Genomic DNA, 16,114 nt, shown 5'->3' on the forward strand with positions numbered 1-16,114 from the left:
CACAATTATTTCAGTTCTTAAAACTATAAACTAACAATACGCCGTTAGAATAAAACATATTATGTTTCTTCTTCTTCTACAGTGTGCAGCCCGATGATTTGGGTGCCCACATGAATGTTGGCAGGACATACAACAACTTGGGATTTTATAGCGAAGCTGAGAAAGCATTTTGGCAGGTACGTTTCATTTACAGGTGGCGAATACTTGGCATTTCAATTGTAATGTCTACTGTCATATTTTACCGTTACTTCAGGACTCGCATCTTATATTTACGAACTGTTTACTCCCGTTCTGGTATAACGTAGTGTGTAGGTAGGCCCTAACAGTGTCACATCTTTGGCTGGCAATGAATAGCGTAATCTTGCCAGCAAACGGATAAAACCTAAACTACGCTAACGTAATTTTAGGAATTGACACGGTACATAACCCCAGCCACATAGCCTACCAGCACCTATTACTATTGAAGAACTAAGCACGGCTAGTTGTAGATATATCTTCTTGAAACTATCTATAAAATAAAAAAGTAAATCATCCAATGTGCCCTAAAATTATATGAGTTTCTTGGGTTTAACGACTATTCCACTAAATGTATCGACTTCCGAAAAGTATTATATTGGCTTTGAAAATTGTCCTTAAAAGTACATTACATTTACATATTTAAAATACCTTTACCAAGAGTCTGTGCTTTACATAGTTCACAGAAATTTACTTTTAAATGAGTAATTTAATTTACGGGAAATTATCAATAAGAGTATTTTCGTTATTTTATTTTCTTGATTAACATAACGATTCCTTTTGTTATAATCCATCAAAATTAAGGGCCACCACATTAATCATTCTAAAAAATGTACAATATTTTAAATCAAGTGTATATAAAAATAGCCTTGTTTTTTATTATTTTCCAGGCCAAATCATTGTTGCCTAAGGCGAAACCCGGTGAACCTTATCAAACAAGAATTGCTCCAAACCATTTGAACGTTTTCCTCAATCTGGCCAATCTCATTTCAAGAAATGGATCCAGACTGGAAGAAGCAGACTCTGTATGTTCTAAAACCTTGTTTCTTGCAGATTAATACTAATCCCTTGGTTTCAAGTGTGTCTTTCGCGTGGACTCGAGCACGATTTTGGGTAGCTGAGATGGACCGATAATATAGAACTCCATACCCTATCTTCGAATTCAGAGAACTAGGCGATTGGTGGTTTTGTAACGAAGCGACTACCCACTTCCGGCACGTGAAAAAGGGTTTCATCAGTTGCTAGCAAAAGTCAAAATTTCAGCCAGAGATTCCAAGAGTAGACTGGTTTCATCAGCTCTGTGTAGGAACTCTGGCTTATCTCGAAAATCTGCCGATATCAGTAAATCTAATATACATCCAGGGTGCCCTATATGCGTTGCTGTAGGGCGATATCTAGAGTTGTTTACTATACCGTAACTGTGGAGCTAATATTTTCTGAGTTACGGCAAGAAGTGGGTAAACGCTATTGACTACGCGAATTTAGGGTACGATGTCTTTATTATCTTTGATCTGGCAGAACACCGAGAAACACATTTTTATAAACGAGAAATTAAATACGTTTACCTCTTAATTGATAGGATTTGGTTGGAAAAAAGACTATCATATTCCCATAAGGAAATTATTTCCTAAATTGCTTAAATTGCTTTTCCTTTCTAACGGAATTGTCCAAACGTTTCATCAAGTTTATCAGAGGTGGCGCCCATGTAGTATTCTGATGAGCGCGAAGCGTACTGGGAACTAACTGAGATCCGTCAATACCGCGTGCCCGATAACATCTTATCTATGCAGATATGGATTATCCAAGTACGAAGCATTCGTAACTCGTTACTATTGAGCGAAGGGTTATCTCGCGAAGCTCTCTAAGTAACCAAATCCTCCTGTTGTCACCTAAAACGGCCATATGTTGATCAAAATCTCAATAATTCTGTTTTAATTGAACGTCGCGAACTAGTATTTACGGGTTTTGGTCAGTGGTCTAACTACAAATTCATCAAGGAGACATCAAGGCAAATGCCGAAGGTAAATTCAGTGGCAGTAACCCAGTTAAAAATATACTATGGATTTGTTAATTGTGGTTTCATTAATTGTATGTGTGATGCGACCAAATTTTGACAACATCTGTAGTGTATAAAATCCAATAAGATTTTAAATTGGTATGAATCCTTTGGCTAGCGTATTTCGATAGTCATGACTTTCACGTGATATTCGTTGATGAGAAAATGGGAAATGGTAGTCAGTTCGGTTTTCTTGTTTCGTTTTATCGCAATGCCGTATTATTGCCCAAATGACCCGAGCCCAAAGCTCGTCATTTAAAGTTGCCTTTCCAACAAAAATATATTCGGATACCTAAGAATATACGATAGAATTGAATTAGTGTCTCGTACCATCATCGTATACTTCGTATCCAAAATTATTCTGTGTTTTTTTCTTATACCATGATGGATTTAAAATATCTGCCTTACAATATTCTTATGAACCTGAATATTTTCCTGATGGTACGCGGTATTAAAAACAACTCGTTTATTTTTAAAAAAATATATAGAATGCTTTGTAATACGATATTGTGGTTTCTTGGTATCGGTGTTTAGTTTCAATGGTTGATATTTTTTTCCATAAATTGGTTTGATGAGTTGTTTACGTCTTGTTAGCCAAGTCTTCGGAGGTATTTTTAATTTATTTTCATTAAGTATTTTTTTGTACGTTACCTGAAGGAGATACTGGGAAGGTTTTAGTTTACAAGTGTTATTCCGGATATTCTTTTCCTTTGACATTCTGCTATTTTTTTGGTTCGCATTTCTGTAAGTGTTTTCGTGGCTACGGGTGCTCTTATTATTCGAATTTGACGTATTTCTTTGGAATGTGTTTTAAATTGTTGTTATCGTATAATTTCCGTTGGTATTGGAATTTAGAGGTTTTAGCTTTGCTTCAATCAGGGGCGTAGGAACGGGTTTGAGTTTGGGGGGTACATTGCGAGCGAAGCTAGCCTTACGTTTAGGATATTATAAAAGTGGACAAATATTTGGAAATTTTACTTTAATTTGACCAAAAATCGAAAGCAGACCAAGAATTATAGTAAAGTATTCATTATTATTCTTGGTCTGCTTTCATATAGTTTTTTTTAAACTCGGCCGCTAGGGGCGAAACTTCAATCTACGCTCTGAATGACTCCTTATAAATAAAAAATGAACCAAGTTGACTTTGAATTCGCTTTTACTTTGTTCTTAAAAGTTTTAAACGACAAATTTATATTTTTCATAATGTTTTTAAAAACAAATTCACAATATTTCAAGGGATATTAATGAAGAGTATATTTTATTTGCTTTGATACAGCACTTTTTTTCAATATTTCTTCGCTCTTTGTGGTGTTGTACGCTGACAGAACGTGCGATGTTTCTCTGAAGTGTTTTCATTTAAATCCGTTATTAACTTAGGATGCGATAATTAGCTAATCGAGAAGAAATTCTCGAATGGCCATTTGGAATTTCTGCTTTAGTTTTAATTTAGATAATGATTTAAGGTCTTCGCATGATGACTTGGCCCTCTTACAACTTGGAAATCCTTTCGACACGAAAAAAATTGTTTGAGTATGAATTTGAATCTTTAAGTGTTGGTACCTTGATATTATCTATGACGAATATTTCCATCACCAATTCTAATTGGCTTACACGGTTGCAAATCTCCGTGCACTCTGTCTGGCTGAATGTTTTCGTTGGTTTCTTAATCTCTAGGTGGTTCATTTTGAGCACTGTGATTATTGCTGTGTATCTCAATTCATTTGTTTTGGGATTTGCGTGCGCAAGTCAGCTTTCCGAAAACCGCGTTGCCGAATTATTTTAGATGTAATATTCAATAGGCCTTTCTATAATTTAACATGGCCTTATTGTTTACTGTTGTTTCATCTCACTTCTACAATGCTTCTCCAGCCCTGCCACCAAAGAGAGCGAATGAATTCGTCCATAGGTTTGACAGCGCAATTTCAAGAACAAGCTGGACAGTCGTAGCGAATTTATGGAAAGGTCTATTCGGTTTTTCTTTTACCTAAGGAGATTTTATTTAGTAAAATCGTTTATTGCCAAAATTACTTTGGTAGAAATTTGGTATAAGTTCTTTTATTTTTATTAATATTGGCGAAAGCAATTTTTCGTCAACATGGTTTTCATCAAATAGAACTCTTTTCAACGCAGATCTAACCAATTCTCGTTAGCTGACTTAACTATTTTTTTGTAGTTTCTTGTTTGAATTCTGATGAATATAAATTGGCAAACAATTTAGATATTGTTGATAATTGTTGTAGTAGTTGTTGGTAAAATAGTTGGCTAATATTCAAGGCTACACAGTAGGCCTGAGATATTTAAATTCCTTGACAAACCGCGTGATTAGGATGCGGCTAGATATTTTTCACAATTTTAGGGGCCATAGTTTGAATCTTCCCCGTGAAATAGTTTTTTTTCTAGTAAAATAATATATGAAATATTTAGATAATTCTTTAAATGAATTTTTTTTTATTTTAACATGTACATTTCGTGGTAATACTTTTAATATTCGATTCCTTAATTGTAAACCTCATTTCTAACGGTTTGACAAAACGTTGATACACTCACCGCTCCAATGGCGCCCTCACTCCTCTTATGTCTGCCATCTCATCTTGGTGTCGTACGCCACGAGGTCCTAAATCCGCGGCCCTCATCCTCCCTGGATTCTGCATCTCCACTCCTTCCTCCCTTCTTCAATACGTGACTGGACCTCCCTCCCGGACTTTCTAAAGTCACTGCCGAACCCCAAACAGTTCCGTAAAGAACTTACTGTGTTCCTAGGACTCTATACTTAATTAATGTGTATTGCCTTTACCATCCGTGGTATAATGTTAATATATTTTTCCACTGTGTATATTTTTCTCCACTGTCTTAACGTGATGGGGCTTTGACCTTTTTTTTGCAATAAACGAACTTCAGAACTATGGCTGAAAAGGCTTATTTCTTGGGCTAAGGGTATGTCTCTTAAAATGAAGTTGTGCTGGTGATAAGGTGCAGGTCACTTACATTGAAGTTTAATTTTTAAAACAAATTTATTTGGGGATGAAGAATTACCATTCCTATATATTTTATTATTACTTTTACCAATTAAAATGTCTTCTTGATGAGGTGTATTTCTTTTCAGTTGTATCGTCAAGCCATCAGTATGAGGGCGGATTACGTTCAAGCTTACATCAATAGAGGAGACATTCTAATTAAAATGAATAAGTATGTGTGTTTGTTGGGTTTCGTCAGTTGGAAATTGAACATTAACTTGCCACAACGCGTAATATCAATTACTTCTTCATTTGAACTCTGTAGATCCATGGAAGCGAAGGACGTTTACGAGAAAGCCTTGCAGTTCGATAACACCAACCCGGATATTTATTACAACGTAAGTGGCGTCCAAAGTGGCGCTCTTTCCTCGAATTATCCGCCGGTAATAAAAAGTGAATGTCTCAATTTAGCTAGGAGTTGTCTTCTTGGAACAAAATAAAGGAACCCAAGCCCTGGTGTACTTCGAGAAAGCGTTGGATCTGGAGCCGGAGCACGAGGTGAGTGAGCGATTGGCGCCGCTCTATATACCGTTCTGTGTCACGCAATCCCGACCCAACATCGTGTTCTATCATACTCACCCTTTAACGAATTAAGTGGGCTCTACGCACCGCGTGGTGAAAGGGCACAGTCACGCCCAGATAACTATCTAAATTTGATATCACGGTAAATGGTCAATTTATTGGGTGGGATCACCGATGTTTTATGTAGATTAATTTTAGTCATAAATTACGCTACCTATATTTGGTGGGATATTACTCGATCTTAACTTGGCAATTTCCCCGCATTTTCATATACAGGTAAAAAGATTTTTATATAGAAAATGAGTTTATACTTTTATGAATGTTCATAAATCCTTCATATCAAGCTAAACAATTGTTATTACGTCAACCATTATGCTGTCAATTCTTAAAGCTTACACTGTTTTTTGAAAATAAATATAGAATCGTTTACAATTCTCGGCTTTAACCCAGTAATCCTGGTATATGCTTAAATTTTAGATACTTTGGTTCCTAAAAGATTGTAATAAAAATATTTGTGATTTCACATTTTTATGTGGATTTAGAATTCTAGACTTTTCTATCCAACATATTGTTTTAAAACACTGTAGAATCTCTGATTTTATTTTATTCTTCATATTTTCAGCAAGCACTGATGAACTCCGCAATACTTATTCAAGAAAATGGAAGCCAAAAGATGAGAAAAGTTGCCTATGACAGGTAATATTTTCTACCATGTATTAGATATTATCGCATTGAAATTTTTTTAATGAAACCAGCTGATAGGTATTTTAAAGTCTATTTATATTTTACTTAAAATGTGATTTTTCAGGTTATTGCTTTTGTTGAGCAAAGGAAAGGCTAACGAAAGGGTGTATTTCAATCTGGGAATGCTCGCGATGGACGAGAGAAACTTCGATCAAGCAGAGCGTTGGTTCAAAAAAGCGATAGAAGTAAACTCCAAATACGATAAAGTCGTTCGCGAAATTTTAGAACTAAATCTTGAATATTTTATATGTTTCTATAGATGAGGGAGGATTTCCGGAGTGCCTTGTTTAATTTAGCCTTACTATTGTCGGACGCCAAAAAAGAGTTGGAATCCGTCACTTACCTCAAACAACTCCTAAAAGTATGATATGACGCGCCATTAGCCTTTTTAGTTAGCATAGAGCCATCTAACGGACAACTTGAGAATCTCGTTGTAAGCTGCTACATTTTCGTCCTATAAGCAGACGCTTTAAGTTTTAAAATCGCACATTGTCTGCTTATAAGACGAATATCTACCTGGTCTCTTGGTATCTCTATGTAAACTGAAATAGCTAACTCCATTCAAGCAATTAAATTTTTATTCTTATATTACAGTATCATCCCAACCATGTCAAAGGACTTATACTTCTCGGGGATATTTATATCAACCATTTAAAAGATATCGACCAAGCTGAAATTGTAAGATATGATTTACTTAGAAATGGTTCTTAAGATTCTAATGGAATATAGACGAATCAACTTGAGAGCATTGAGTTGGGAATATAGTACTTCTAGTGCAGGGGACACTTTCTTTAAATCACGCACGAACCGAAACCGATATCATTAGTCGTTGGGGTCATCTACCTCAAGCCAGTGGTGAGAACCCTTAAAAGCAACTGTCGGCTCTATCATTGCCACCTGTATTATTAAAAGACCCTTGTTATTAGAGATGGCCATGAATATATCCGATTCTTCGAAAAAAACGACTTTAGTGGAGAGCGTGGTGCCATCTATTATTGGCAAAGGAAGTTAAATTCAAAATAGCCAAATGATAACGCCGTCGGAGAACCTTTGTAGAGTATTATATTTAGACAACTTATACTTTATTTACTGGGCTTTAACCTAAATTATATGTCCCATGTAAAAATATTGTTATAATTACTGTAATGTATGTCATTGACCAATTTACAAACGATCTATTCAACGCAAAGGGTACCTATAAGTACCCGCCTTTTGGGTAAAAATGTAGCTTAACTAACTTGTTTTGACATCTGTTGAAAAAAGAGCTACTTTACGTCGGGCTGACACTTGCTTTACGTTAGTGGTGCCATCTATCATTAGCGTTAACAGAGTATAAGCAGACGGTATTTTTAAAAATATTTTATTTGAAAGATAGGTGACGCCTCCGACTAATGAGAGATGTTAGCGTCGATTTCAAGAAAGTGTTCCTGAAGACCTCTGCCACAGCAGATAAAAATTGTGGTTGTTGAATTACAATATTCCCAACTCAATTCTTGAGACAGCAAAACGACAATTGCTTGATCATCTAGATTAAGCTATCTTGATTTAACCTAATAACCCTATTTAGGAGTTAAACCAAGAAAGTTTTCAGGTTAAAAGACAATAAGAAACTGCAACTATACCCCCGTTTTCATGATACCCAGAAGATATTCTCCCCTAAACGGAGAGAAAGCATGCGATCATACTGGAGTGTCTGGCCCTTAACTAGCCGAAAAGTGAAAGATTACAGGAGGAAAGGCAAAGGGGCGTGGTTTTTCGTCCGGGAATCACAAGTTCAACAGTGTACTATCCACATTCTCTGTTACCCTGAATACTTTCTTGGTTAAACCTTTTGCAATATAGATGGATACAATTTTATTTTTCAGTGCTACAATAAGATATTGGATATGGAACCAGGGAATATTCAAGCCCTTCACAACTTATGCGTTGTTCACGTTGAGAGAGGAAACTTGGAAGAAGGCGAAAAATGTCTGGTGAAAGCCGCTACCTTGGCGCCGTACGAAGGTTACATTCAGCGCCATCTGTCGATTGTGAGACAAAGAATAATGAAGATTCGCGAATACCAAACGCGTGCCACTAGCGCTTCGCTCAAAGAAATGGGGCCTAAGCAGAACGATTTGCCTAAATCTCCTTTCAAGAAACCCAATGAGAACGAAGACACCGAATCGAATGTTATATTTACGAATATGAGCAGCAAAATCTCTTCAATAAGATGATCGGCGGATTTTTTCGGTTTTATTAATTTATTTGATTGCGTTTCGCGTGTTAAGAATAGTTTTATTATTGTAGATATTAGGGTTTCACGCAATACTCGAACACCCAAAGTGCCTTATAAGGGCTTTTAGGCGAGCCAAAAGTAATAATATTAATATATTATTCCAGAATGCGAAATTAAAGATTAGCGTTTTTATACAATACCCGTACTATATTTTATCAAAACAATTGAAAGAAATTTGTAGTTATACTAGATCGTTATTAGATGCTAAACAGTGGCTTACCAGTTAAATATTTTCCATCAGCTAAATTATTTCTATACGTTTTTCATTTACTTCCATAAGCCTTAATGTAATGAGTATTTTTATGCGCAAGTTCATTAATCTTGTTGATACACACGCGCGTATATAAATGTGCAAATTAAACGTTACTTTGTATCATTAATTTTTTAATTTAATTCCATATGTGCTCCTAAATGACATTTCGTTTTTGTATTGAATGTCTGGCAATGATGAATTTATCGTTAAGAGAATCGTGCGTCTTGTTAAATTAAATATTAATCTTTGTAAATCCTTAACGCTTTTAACGCATCGGTATTCACTCATTACATTCCTTTTCTCAACTTTCTTTAATTTACATCATAAGTAACATAATAACAAGAGATATGCTAATTAGGAAACATTATCACCGAACTGTTTTTCAGAGTTATTGCGCAATAATGGTTTAGTTCTCAGCACAGAGCCCCCAGTATCTAAATTTTCCTAATGCGAAATATACAACTAGCAACAACGATTATATACTGCTCAGTTTCGTTGCGAGTCCAAGAGTGTCAGTATTGAAAAACAGCTCGGTTAGAAATTTAGCATTAAAACAATAGGACGTTACATACTTATTGTTCTTATGTTAACATCAATAAATTTTTTCATAAATAGTTTTTTCAAGTGATTTTAGTTCATGCCCTTTAATGAGAACTCGTAGTAATATCGCTTACGATTATTATTTAGCTTTACCATTGTTGCCAAGAACCTGTGGCCGTTGAGGGCCATTTGATGTGAAAATTATAGAAGCTTGTAGAATGTTCGAGTATTAGAACCTCTACCAAAATATTTCTTTTAAAGTAAACCACTATATATTTTGCTAGAAATTGCGATATTGAAGAAACTTAGTTTAAATTATTTTTGTCACCAGATTATTTGGAGTTTCCTAAAGCCCTAACTGCTTTATTCTAAAATTTAACTAAAAATTAAAATATTATTTAAATTTAATCTAATATTTATGACAGAAAGTAATACATATGAAGACCTAAGTCGATGACCGAATACGTTTCTAGTAATATAAAATTGAAAGTGTTCAACTTGACCATTATTTCATTAATTGTAATATTTTAGCTCGCCAATATGAACGAGGAAACCTATCCCATCTTCCATACTTTTAAGATTCCAGCGTTGCGAAACATCACGAATTAATTATTTTATATCCGTATGAACCAGGCGCGGCTCCAGAGACGCATTTGCTTTTTAGTTTCACGTCGAAATATATTTGGGGTGAAGCTATTGCTATGGCCGAAATGTAGTTAAAGGTTGTTGCTGTCCTCAAGAGAGTGGTTTTAAAAGGCAACTTTTGAATAGAGCCCAAAACAGTGACTTTATTGCTCTGTAATATAAATGGCTTTGCCTGGTATCCATTCAGGCGTATTACAAAGAAATGATAAACCGTTATAGGGCACAGTCCTATTTGCATTTGATCTGCTAGCTTTGTTACAATGGGGGACTAAATTATTAATTTAATATTTCCGAAATTCCTTAGGGCAAGAAATGTATACGATACATCAGTCGGCTGAGTGGCTGAGTGCATAGCTAAACACATTCCACGTGAAACGTATATTATGCTGAACCAACCTGTTAGTTAATACTATGAGCCCTTCAGTAGCCGCTCCTGATCCTGGTAGCTGCGTAGTAACATTTGTATATATTGTTTTTTAATTCTAGTCGTTTGGATTTTTTAATGGCTTACCAATATGTTATTTGTGATAGTATATGCCTTTGAGAATGGTATTTTAAAACTTACTTAGGGTGAACAATGAACATACTGTAATAATGTATAGTTAGAAAAAAAATTAATTGGACTTAGAAGTGTACGTAGTAAATGGTTTTCAGTAATAAAGATATTGATTTAAAATATATAGCAATAACCGCCTGTGAAGTGATAAAGAAAATTGCCAAAATGATTTCAAAAGTATTTTTAAATAATTGAATGCTGAACTAGTTTAGAATGATATTAGTCGCTCCATAGACCACTATTTTTTGTATATTTATAGCATCTAAATAAATAATGCATTTGACATAATTAATTTCCCTTTATTTTTCCATAATGTTTTAATTTAAGTTGTGACGTGAACTTGATGTTGGACTGAGTATTCTGGAATATTATAGCTAGGGGTCAACTATTATTTGGTGGACTAATTTGCGGTGGGTGACGATTTTTTTTAAAATGGTTTAAACGAATTAGTTGTTAGTTGAGACAGACACGCAAGTTTATTGTAAGTCTGCTCGTAGGAGCGAAGTAGCATACTACGGTGCGTGAGCGAGAAGTTATTTGAATGCAGAGTAAGGGAACTGATGCTTTAAAGATCTCTAAAATTTTAAATAAAATGTTTAAAACATTTTTTAAAAAACAAAAGTGTGTTTAAACAATTGAAACTATTAGTTTTAAAAAAGTCACAAAAGCTAAAGCTTATTTATCAAAAAACCTCCAGGACCTTATAATGATACGTTTAGCTCCAAAGCTCTTTAAAGACAGCTAAAATTGTACCTGGTCTAACCCCTATAGTTTAGAATGAACTCGGAGATTGTGTGTTTTGTTGCAATAGAATTATCTGTTCAATTTTTGAACCACAGTGACGGAATAACTAAGAGCCTTAGGCCTACGGGGCCGTAACTTGTAAATTGGTAGCGGGTCCGCAAAAGAGGCTACAGCAAGTCCACCTGATATAGAAATTTTACGCCGTCTGCTCACTCTACTTATTTTCTAAAAGTCAGGCGATAATACTGAGACAAATAAGTTGATATATCATTTTTCACGAGCAAATGACGCTTTACTTCAAACAACCAATGAGAAGCTTAGTGCTATATCCGATGTTTAGAAAAATGTTGCTCAGTTTGCTTGTAACAGGATTATTGTTTCACTTTTTTTTCAAAAGCTGCAGTACTAGACCTATCAATGTCACTCGGGAAGTGAAGTCATGTTGTCAGAACCCATTTTTAAAAAATTTAACTGTCCAGAGTATTGCCGAAACCATTATGTTACAAGGTGTGGGCATCAATATGTGCAACCTCTTCTATATAAATGTAGCGGAGAATTTCCCGAGAATCACTTGGGCAGTTCTCAGTGCTCCTGTAATGACGACGCAAGCCGCCGTTGTGAAGTGCTCAGTTCCAGTGGCGTAGCCAGGGGGGGCACATGCCCCCCGAAACGTATGGTCGTACGTACAAATATTTTTATTTTTTTACTTTTTTTTTCAATGGCGTGCCCCCCCCCCCCCCGAAATAAAATCCTGGCTACGCCACTGCTCAGTTCACCTGAAAACCTGGATTTGACGATCATAGTATAGATCCAATAAAAAGATCTCGAATTAAGATTGGTAGGTCCAGAAATTCGTGAAGGGGGGGGGGCGAAGTACGCGAATATTAAGAGGGGGGTCTAAATTAGGTGGAAATTTAGTACGGTCAAAGGTAGGCCCAAGGGGGTCTGGACCCGGAACCCCCCCCCCCTTGTCTACGATACTGGGTAGGCTTAACCTGTTAGTTCTTTATCCAGAGCTGATCAGCTTATAAGCAGACTGCCGGGCTTTGTAGGAATCTCACTTCTATTTTTTTGGGGGTTTTCCTTAATTTTAAGTTTTAGGCTGGGAGAGCTAAAATCTGCATCGATTACTAACTGAAAAATAAACGTGCAGTCGTGAAGCGGTATGGTGAAGCGGTACGATGAAAATAAATCCACAACAGTAACGACTAAGTTTAAATTTTAAATTTTAAAGATGGAAATTTTAAGTTTTGGGTCGAGGTTTTACTACTTTTCGAGCTCAGACACCTGAATTTTTGTAGAAACAGAGTAGTCCCGAACTTGGTCGGAAACGTTTTGGGAATGCCATCTCAATGTTTAAGAAAGTTTACAATATTTTTTAAAGTCATACAGGTTATATTTATATACATTTTTACTGAAATTAATATTTAGTTTAAGTTTAATCTCAATCATACATTTTATTAAAAGGATTTAACACTTACTACCTACCATACAGCCATCCTCGTAGCTGATACGGAACTTGCCACAATTTCCTGCCGACATACCCGTATAGTGTCGCCTTCTATCGTATAGCCAACGTAAAAATAGTTTGTTTGTTAATTTTATTTATAAAAATATTTGTTCCATAAAAGAGGGCTATAGTTCGTGAAAAGACTTGGCCCTCTTACATTCGCGTTAGGCTACCTTATTTCCAAAACAAGTTAACTTGAAAAATTCAGTTGGTCAAAGAATTAATTTAAATGAACGTGTTCGCGTTCCGCTTCCTTTTTTGCAAAACCAGGTAACTCGAAAAATTCGGTTTGTCTAAAAAGGTATTTAAATTAACGTGTATACGTTTCGCTACCCTATTTCCAAATCCAGGTAACTTGAATAAATAAGTTTGTCAAAATTTTAATTTTAATTAATGTGTTTGCGTTTCGCTAACTTATTTCCAAAACCAGGTTTTTCTAAAAATTCATTTAATATTACAAGATAATTGAAAATTTGTTTAAATATAAATTTAATACTTAAAATATATTTCATACATCGAGGGGGGGGGCGGTTGTTTGTACTTAAATGTCCGTGACAACTGGTTTTTGTACCATGGCTTCTTAGTAAGATTTCAGTGAGAATATCTCAACTTTTAGGTTGAAGGATGTTCCACTTCTGGAAAGGAGACGATTGCTAGGCGTACCAGAGTCATTAATACAAATGACTTTTACGCTCTCCTTCCGAGCTTCAAAAGAATTAAGATGGAAGATTGGGAATTAGGACGTGATGAAAAGAGTTGTCACTCACGCCAGCTTTATTTGGGATGAAAGCCTCTTGAATTTTTTACCTTTCCTTTTGCAGGAGGGAATCCATATTATCCGTTCTATGATAGATAGAATATACGGAGACTGTATTGCGAGGGGCTAACCACTCTTAGAAAGTCTGTACACCGGATTACGCTTAGATTAGCACTACCAAAGGCAGGGACTTCAAAGACTACGCGTAATCAAATTAGTACAGCCAAAGGTACGGCTCTGTACACCGATTACGCGGAGTGATCAGCCCCTCGCTGTATTGCTCTTGGGTATATACGAAGTTCCTGGAAGCATTCTAAAGTCATCTTTATTCCTAAACCTGGGAAATCAAATTATCTCAAGCCAAAGCCATTTATACCTATCAAATCCCTTCATTCCCCCTTAATTTGTTTTGAGAGAATAGTATATAGATTTATTAAAGAGGTGGTTTGTTCTGTGGCATACCAATCTATTGCTCAATGTGACTATCAGAATGGCATGTCAACTGAGAGTGCCTTAAAAGAGCATTTGAGCCCTAGCTGTTTTTATTTTATTTTAAGAGGGTTTTCCAGTGCAGACATAATTTAGACCTCTAACCGATTTCGAATCTATGTTGGCTGATCGAATGGTAACTCGGTGAGGGAATCTTTATGACGCGAATCCCTGAAAGTTTCCAATAGCCAAGATTGTTCTTGCTGTGCGGCCTTGTTGTGGATGTTGAAGGTAAATGGTTGAAGCTGCTTCAGCTTTGCTGTTTCCACTATCTTGTGAAGTCTCACTCCTCCGTAGGAAAGACTACGTTATGACGTAGGGTATGCGAGTCTTCATTATTCATGGCCATTTTCAGCTATATACCTTCGTAATCGATTACTAGCTTAAAAATATGGGCGGTAATTCTTTTTACGTATTTTTTTTTAAATAAAAACACAACACGATGCTGAGAGACTTCTTGCCCAATTCGTAAGGTTTCCCATTTAAGATGATGACTTTAGTTTGCATTATCGGTATTCAAATCACTCAAAACTACAATTAACATAGTTCGATTCCAAAAGGCGATGGGATGGGGAAGGTGCCCCAACGATTTTTGGCGAGTAGGGGCGGGCCAACTTTTTTACGAGAGCGTAGGCAAAAGCAATATTATAAGCACATACCTTGTTAAAAAGGCTGCATCCGAAAAAATGCCGAGATATGGAAAACCCAACACAAGGGTAATAAATAATTATTCTGAGTGAACCTTGGACTCTGAAGGAGATAAGACTACAACTCTGAAAGTCCGCCCTGTTGTGAAATAGAAGCGGGGGCGACTTGCCCCCACTGCCCCCGTGGTTTTCACGCGCTTGTTGGCGAGTACATATACTTGTTGTTTTTAATCGGATTTAACCAGTCTTACTCTGAATAAGGTATACAAATGACTAATCCGTGTTATTCTCAGATTTGGCCAACCAATATATAGCTAAATCCGATTATTGCTTCAGCGATAAGATTTAATTTATCCAAGATAGTGTTGATGGCGCCATCTACAGTCGGCGTTGTTAGACTAATACGCTATTATGAATAATTTAATAATTTAATAATATAGTTTCTAATAACTCCATTCATTATAACTTAAATATATATAAGTTTTCTTTAAATATTATTTTTAACGAAATTATATAAGTAGTCGGTAGATGGGGCTTTCTAAGCAGTTTAGGAAAAATCGAAGTTGCCTGCGTTGAAAATATAGTTGTCCAGCTAAAATTGGTCCCTCTTTAATTATTTTCGATTAGAATTACGTTAATTATTTTGTCCGAGGCAAATACGGATTAATAACGTTATTCAGTTGGTTGATAAATTGATTATTTAAAAATCAGTTTTCATTATGTGAATTTCGAATTTAAAGTAACGTATTTCTTAGGGCCATCGTCATTCATAATAAAATTCGATTCTACGATCAAAATGAAATATTTAAAAAACAACAAAGACTAACAATTTTAAATAACTCTTGTCTTTTTATAATTATGTAAGTTAACAGGTTGATTATTCTTTGCGAGCTGGAGTCGTAACGTTATTAAATTGTAAGATCTTCATAACTGTGCAGGTGCTGTTGTTTAAACATTGCGGCTCTAAAGAGGAGACTAACTTTAATGGAGGTCCGCGTATGGTTGGTAATAGCAGAAGCCTATAATAAGAGAAGCCTCCGACTCGCCCAAAATCGTGAAACGTCTCGTTCTCGAACTAGAGGTATCAGTGGCGTAGCCAGAAATTCGTCAAGGGGTGGAAATTTAGTACAGTCAAAGGTAGGACCAAGGGGGGGGGGGTCAGGACCCGGAAACCCCCCTTGTCTACGCCACTAAGAGGTATTCGGAAGGATACATATTTGTTAAAAGGAATAGAACTTCCAACGCGTTCTTTATGGAAGACCTCATCAATTTCCTTTATTTCCTTCACAATCAGCGATTATCAGCCTTTAAGGCGATTTGTGACCAGAAAATATAGTCCTCTCG

At 35.9% G+C, this 16,114-nt stretch overlaps 1 protein-coding gene across 1 annotated transcript in view; it reads left to right on the forward strand.

Annotated features, from left to right (window-relative positions):
* LOC149946859 (protein O-mannosyl-transferase Tmtc3-like) overlaps positions 1 to 8,946 on the forward strand; it is a 143,589-nt gene extending 134,643 nt beyond the window's left edge. The window contains exons 12-21 of the mRNA XM_090172043.1: positions 83 to 176; positions 906 to 1,040; positions 5,175 to 5,257; positions 5,351 to 5,423; positions 5,497 to 5,583; positions 6,230 to 6,303; positions 6,416 to 6,536; positions 6,611 to 6,712; positions 6,946 to 7,029; positions 8,217 to 8,946. Of these exons, the coding sequence (XP_090028169.1) occupies positions 83 to 176; positions 906 to 1,040; positions 5,175 to 5,257; positions 5,351 to 5,423; positions 5,497 to 5,583; positions 6,230 to 6,303; positions 6,416 to 6,536; positions 6,611 to 6,712; positions 6,946 to 7,029; positions 8,217 to 8,567 (1,204 nt within the window). The 3' untranslated portion in view covers positions 8,568 to 8,946. The remainder of the gene's footprint in view (positions 1 to 82; positions 177 to 905; positions 1,041 to 5,174; positions 5,258 to 5,350; positions 5,424 to 5,496; positions 5,584 to 6,229; positions 6,304 to 6,415; positions 6,537 to 6,610; positions 6,713 to 6,945; positions 7,030 to 8,216) is intronic.
* Positions 8,947 to 16,114: the final 7,168 nt, after the last annotated feature.

Source organism: Leiobunum rupestre, chromosome 4 (assembly GCF_980474605.1).
Source record: "Leiobunum rupestre chromosome 4, qqLeiRupe1.1.hap1, whole genome shotgun sequence".
NCBI classification, from domain to species: domain Eukaryota; kingdom Metazoa; phylum Arthropoda; class Arachnida; order Opiliones; family Sclerosomatidae; genus Leiobunum; species Leiobunum rupestre.